At 43.0% G+C, this 6,131-nt stretch overlaps 1 protein-coding gene across 3 annotated transcripts in view; it reads left to right on the forward strand.

Annotated features, from left to right (window-relative positions):
- Positions 1–4,916, forward strand: part of atp6v1c2 (ATPase H+ transporting V1 subunit C2) — a 30,124-nt gene extending 25,208 nt beyond the window's left edge. For all 3 annotated transcript variants that reach the window (XM_008117522.3, XM_008117517.3, XM_062983678.1), the window contains exons 11-14: positions 82–175; positions 2,641–2,738; positions 3,125–3,254; positions 4,479–4,916. In XM_008117522.3, coding sequence (XP_008115729.1) covers positions 82–175; positions 2,641–2,738; positions 3,125–3,254; positions 4,479–4,574 — 418 coding nt within the window. In that variant the 3' untranslated portion in view covers positions 4,575–4,916. The remainder of the gene's footprint in view (positions 1–81; positions 176–2,640; positions 2,739–3,124; positions 3,255–4,478) is intronic.
- The last annotated feature ends 1,215 nt before the right edge of the window (positions 4,917–6,131 follow it).

The following is a 6,131-nucleotide window of genomic DNA, read 5'->3' on the forward strand; positions in this document are numbered from 1 at the left end:
CACACAAACACAGGCGACAGTTTTCTCAATTCAGAAGTTCAATAAGGCACAGCTACTGAATACCTTTTTATTTGCTTTAAGGTTTATGGTTCGGGAATTTTACTTTGATGAGAAAGAACTGAAATGTGAAAAAGAAGAATTGAGGAAGTTAGCTTCTGATAAGAAGCAACAGTATGTGAGTACATGACATTACATTGCATACTTTGGCCTAACTCTCACTAGCATAGGAGCTTCTATGTCACCTCTAAAAGGCAGATAGCTTAGAGCAGTGGTTCCCAAACTTATTTGGCCTGCCGCCCCCTTTCCAGAAAAAATACTACCCAGCACCCCCTTGAAAGGCAGGCATGGCCTAGAGGGGTGGGCGTGGCTCCTGCTCAAGAGGGCGGGGCTGAGCCTCTCCCCTAGTCCAAAATGCAGGGCTGCAAGGGGAGGTGGGCGGGGCCACAAATGGGCGGCCAGGACTGGGATGGGCGGAGTTACGAGCTCTGAGGCAGGGCTGAGCTTCTATCCCTGTCCTGCGGTGCCTGCCAGGACACAGGAGGTGGGGCTACAGGAGGGGGCGGGGCCTCTTCCCAAGTGCTTGACAGGGCTGAACCTCTATACCCCTGCCCCCGTGTTCTAACAAGTGCCTCAGGGCAGGTATACAGAGGCTCAGCCCTGTCTTGCGGTCTTGGGAAGAGGCCCCACCCCTAGCCCCGCCCTTTAGTCCTAAGGCCTCTCAAGGGAAGTATAGAGGCTCAGCCCTCTCGGTCTCTTGGAAGGAAGCCCCGCCTTGTTCCGTAGCTCCACCCTCTGTGTCCCAACAAGCGCCTCAGGAGTGGTATAGATTCTCAGCCCTGTCTCGGGCTCTTGGGAAGAAGCCATGCCCATCCCTCTAGCTCCACCCCCTGTGTGTCCTAACAGGTGCCTCAGGTGCTCCGCCCTGTCTCCGGCACTTGGGAAGGGAGATGTTGACAAGCTGGAAAGCGTCCAGAGGAGGGCAACTAAAATGATCAAGGGTTTGGAGAACAACCCCTATGAGGAGCGGCTTAAAGAACGGCATGTTTAGCCTGCAGAAGAGAAGGCTGAGAGGAGACATTATAGCCATGTACAAATATGTGACGGGAAGTCATAGGGAGGAGGGAGCAAGCTTGTTTTCTGCTGCCCTGCAGACTAGGACACGGAACAATGGCTTCAAACTACAGGAAAGGAGAAGGGGACTATGACTTTTTCCAGTCATAGTCCCCTTCTACCCAAGAAACTTTATGCAACCCCAGATATATCGGAATATAAAATAGGTATCAAATCAAACATTTACTGATGATAAATCAGCATTTGTAAGGCTTGCTAAACCGGCTGATTTTTCTTTTTGTGAAATACAACTGAAACGTTTTCTGCAGAGTCCACTGAAAACACTGCATGTTGTTGCTATCTTTGACAAATCTGTTGGTATTTTGTATATGTGCGTTTGATTTTATTTTGAAGTGCTTCCCCACTGCAGCACTTAGGCCCAAAAAGCACTTGGCTAGTTGTTTGGATACAGGCAGCATTCTTCTTCTGATTCCTATTCTATGGATTTCTTCTTCTTCTTTCCTTGCACTTTATCATATTTAAAGACTCGGCCCTCATCCTTTTTAACACTGTAGAGTCCTCTCAGCCTTTAATTGTGTAAAAAAATAGGAAGGAGAAGCAAAGTAACAATTTCTTTGTGGCGATATGTAAAAAATGGGACACTGTCCCTGAGTATTTGAAGGCAGTATGTGATGTATTGTTGCTTTAGGTCAGAGGGATCTCTTCCTTGAAGGGCTGATCCAGCCGTGGGTTCCAGCCTTGACTACATGTATTTTGGATTTAATTCTTAAAACACTGAGCTAGTAGTAGTATTAATAACACTTTATTTATATTCCGCCCTATCTCCCCCAAGGAGACTCAGGGCAGATCACAGTACACATACATGGCAAACATTCAATGCTATTTGGACAGACAAGACAGAACAGAACAGACAGAAAGTCCAGTTTTGGTGCGTTGGAGATTGAGTTCCGGTTCAGTCACGGGAAGGGGGGGGCTGTTGTTCCATTCTTTAGTACGAAGAGCCATCAGGACTTCCTCCTTCCACCTTCTTCTTGGTCACCGCATTTCTGGTCTTGTTCTTTATGGTGTTGTAAGACACCTCCCCCGCTAATCAGTGGTACCTAATTTTTCTACTTACAGCTCTCAGCTGTTTTTGAACTGCTTAGGTAAACAGTGAGCTGGGCTTGACGGTCGGGTTCACCCTGACCGGACTTCGAACTGGCCATCTTTTGGTTGGTAGATCTTATTACTGCTGGTGATTTATCAGCTGTGATAAAGCCCAGCTTTAGTATGGCCAGTGATTTGAGATTATGGAGGCTCTGATCCAGGAACAGCTTGAGGTCCAACAGTGGGAATTTCTGCAGTCAATAAAATAATTGACAGTGTGGCTTCACTTTAAATTATCTTACTCATTCTGCCATCTTATCTGCAGAAACAAAAGGGACAGATTCATCGACAGTGTGGAAGAGAGCTAGAGAAATATAGCAAGCACAGACATTCGCTCGATAAGTCCTCATAGCAAGTAACAGTTTAATGCATATACATTGTTTCCAAATGACATAAATAAGTACTTTTCCCCCCTCATTCAAGGGTCCATTGTTGCGTTGGTTAAAAGTGAACTTCAGCGAAGCATTTGTGGCTTGGATTCATATAAAGGCTCTTAGAGTTTTCTCTGAATCTGTCCTCAGGTAAGCAAATGAGTATACGGTATTGGTGGGGCATGAGGTGCTGGCTAGTTAGGGGTTTCTTGACCCCATGGATATGACCAAATGTCATTAAATACAATGAATTCCAGTAATCGTGTATCATAGTGTTACATTAGAGGACCTAGAGATTCCTAGAAAGGTATCCTCGCTTGGAATGTGCTAGGTTCTTCAAAGCAATTTTGTGATCACTTCCAAGGGAAGTATAGCATTTATCCTACAACCATTTTTCCGCCCAGGTATGGGTAAGTGAAAACGTAGGCATGGATTCTGCAGTCGTGGAAGGCTTGTCTTATGTATCAGAAAACAATTCTCTCAAATGTAGAACTTTCTCGAATTAGACTTGCTAACAAGTTATTCAAATGTCAAAGGTATGGACTACCAGTGAATTTCCAGGCAATGCTACTTCAGCCGAACAAGAAATCTACAAAGAGATTGAGAGAGGTCCTTAATGCAGTCTTCAAACATCTGGATGAAGTTGCAGCAGCTAGCATCATGGATGTAAGTGCTAAAAGCAAGACATAACGTCTGATCTATGACCAATGTTTGCCTTACAGAACCAATAGCTGATTCAAAAACCCCAAATAACATTCTTATGTGGTTTTGGAAATTGCAATCGAGTCTCACATCCCACAGTGTAGCTATAGAAGCAGCAGCCTTTCAGGAGCAAACAGGGCCATACATCATAGCATGGGAGAAGATCTGATATTTGTTGCCTGACATGGTGTAGTCAAATCCCTTCTTGGCCATGGAAATCCTTTAGGTGAACTTGGGTGAGTCACATGCTCTCAGCCACAGAAAATCAGTAATAGGTTCATTTCAGGGTTGCCATAAATTGGAAATGAACTGAAGGCATACAACAGCATGAAAGACAAGATGATGTCCATCTCCCAATGTTGTGTACAGAAAAATATTCCTTTGACATGGGTGAGGAGATTTTTGGGGATATCAAGCAGACCACCTAGTACACACAGTTTTGTCCTCCCAATATCTTACTGCTCTATGCACATTTGTTGCCTAAATCAATGACCTAACTCCACTTATTGATTGGGCTCTATGAGTAACCAATAGAATACAGAACAGATTAACAACATATGTCTGGGTTTTTTTTTTGTGCTTTTCCTGCACGCCAGGGGGTTGGACTAGATGTGGTCTCTTCTGACTCAATTATTCTATGAACATTTAGAGCCAAATCTAAATAAACAACACAAATTGAAGCAATTAAACTGAATTATGTCTCCTTGGACATCTTGTCACCAAACATAAGGCATGGAAGTAATAGCTGGTCACAGCCATTTACTTTGCATGTCCTTGGAATCATGAGTTAGAAGAGACCCCAAGGGCCGTATAGTCCAAACTTCTGTCATACATGTTCTACGGGAGTTGTCTCTCTCTAGATCCACAAAATATTTAGTTTCTGAACAACTGCATGTAATGCCTTTTAATTACAGAAGTGAGGAACAAGTGCCTTGTCAGATGCTGGACAAGACTGCAACTTCCATCAGCCTTTACCACTGGTTGGGGCTAATAGGAGTTGTAGTCCAACATCCTCACAACCATGTAATTCTCATACATACCTAGGAAGTGCAGTTATATAGTTACTTGCTATTAGCGTGAGTGCAGTGAGGCTATTCCTCTCAACTAAATAAAACTAAAGTTTTATTTGTAACTCCTAAAGCTCTTGCATACATACCTGAAAGTTGTTGCATTTGACCCCTTTTCTAGTCTTCTGTGGACATCCCGGGCTTACAGCTAAGCAGTCAAGATTACTACCCTTACGTCTACTTTAAGATTGACCTCAGCCTTCTGGATTGCAGCTAAGAGGTGCCAGACTTACCCCATGACCAATCTCCAATGTCTTAAAATTTGATCGTTCATGAGCAATGAAATTGGTGTGCAAGTACTTCCAGTTCCAAGTTAAGTACTAAGCGACCCCAAGATGGACCAAATAATGACAAGCGAGTATGCTGTGTAGTTTCCAGGTTTGGCCTGATGTGGCAGATACAATTTCTCCATTCTTAGCATGACAATTCTGGAAGCCTTTTTTGATCATGTTAGAGAACATGCTTCACAAGGCAAATCATGTTAGTTGTATTTATTTTATTTTGTAAGTTACAAGAGTTCTCAACCAGGGTTTTAAATAAAATCAAGTAATATCTGTGATTAAGACAAGGATACTCTTAAATCATGGATCTAAGTTTCATGTTCAGATTCTGCCAACGCAACAGGAATACACCTTTGTACTGAATCAATGGACTAAATAACTCAAAATTTAATTAAGTTGTTCAGTTTAATACTTGAGAGGTACCCAGCACACCTTATATTAATGAGAAGTGGCACAACTAAGCTACTGATTTCCCGTTAATCTAGTGTTTGGTGAAATGGCCAAAAACGGGTTGGAACAAAACCCTGCTTTTAGAATCTTGGTCATTTCGATAGCTTGTTGGAAGTATATTTTACAAGGCAGCACAATACAAGGGTCTTACAGTTCATTTTTCCAATTCCTACTGTAAAGTGAGTGGAACTACTCATTGTTAACCAAACCCAGTATAACCTTTGAAAAATACAGCAATTTTCAATTCATACAAGATGGAAAGTGACAAAGATGTGGGTCATACCAACTTTATGACACTTTTCCCAAAAGGAGCTTACAAATGGGTAAGGGCAATGGGCAGGGAATTACCCAATATGATGCCAGGCACTGTAGCTTTCCTCATTGCACCTCCCTAGAAGCTATGAGAGCTGTATTTGGGGACTTATGAGACTGCTTTAGACCCAGGAGCAGACCTTCCTCTCACACAAAACATAACTGGTATCACTTCCTGTCTAGAACTCCTGCCTAGCTGCAAAATTTGGTGAAATTGGCCTTCACGGCACAAAGGATACTGTGGAAGGTTTTTGTACTAAAATATTTTAAAATTGGGGAGCTAAGGATTTCATTGAGGCAACTGGGAGATTGCATGCAACCCATACTTTGGCCTCTTTTTCTCTTCAGGAAACTTGACTCCCAATGGCTGGAGAAAAAGCATTGTCTAATACAGATGCTTGGCACTCTCTCATCACAGCCAAAAAAGCTGTAATAACATACTGAGGATTCGTTTTTTCTATACAAGAGCTTGTTCCAAATAACCTGGAGTTACATCTATAGTTAAGGAATAGTCTTCGACAGAGGAAAGGAGTCATACTAGAAATCTTCCCTGCAATCATGTTGTTCTCTTGACATAGATCACATCAATCTATTCATGGTTTGACAGAAGGAGCAATTCAGCACAACTTGGTTCATTCTGCAAGCCAACCTTCCTGCCATCCCAAGATGATCCTTCGTGGCAAGTCCAATCTCTCTTTCTCAAAGTGGTACATGGAGCAGTGGTTGGCAGG

Source organism: Anolis carolinensis, chromosome 1 (assembly GCF_035594765.1).
Source record: "Anolis carolinensis isolate JA03-04 chromosome 1, rAnoCar3.1.pri, whole genome shotgun sequence".
Taxonomy (NCBI): domain Eukaryota; kingdom Metazoa; phylum Chordata; class Lepidosauria; order Squamata; family Dactyloidae; genus Anolis; species Anolis carolinensis.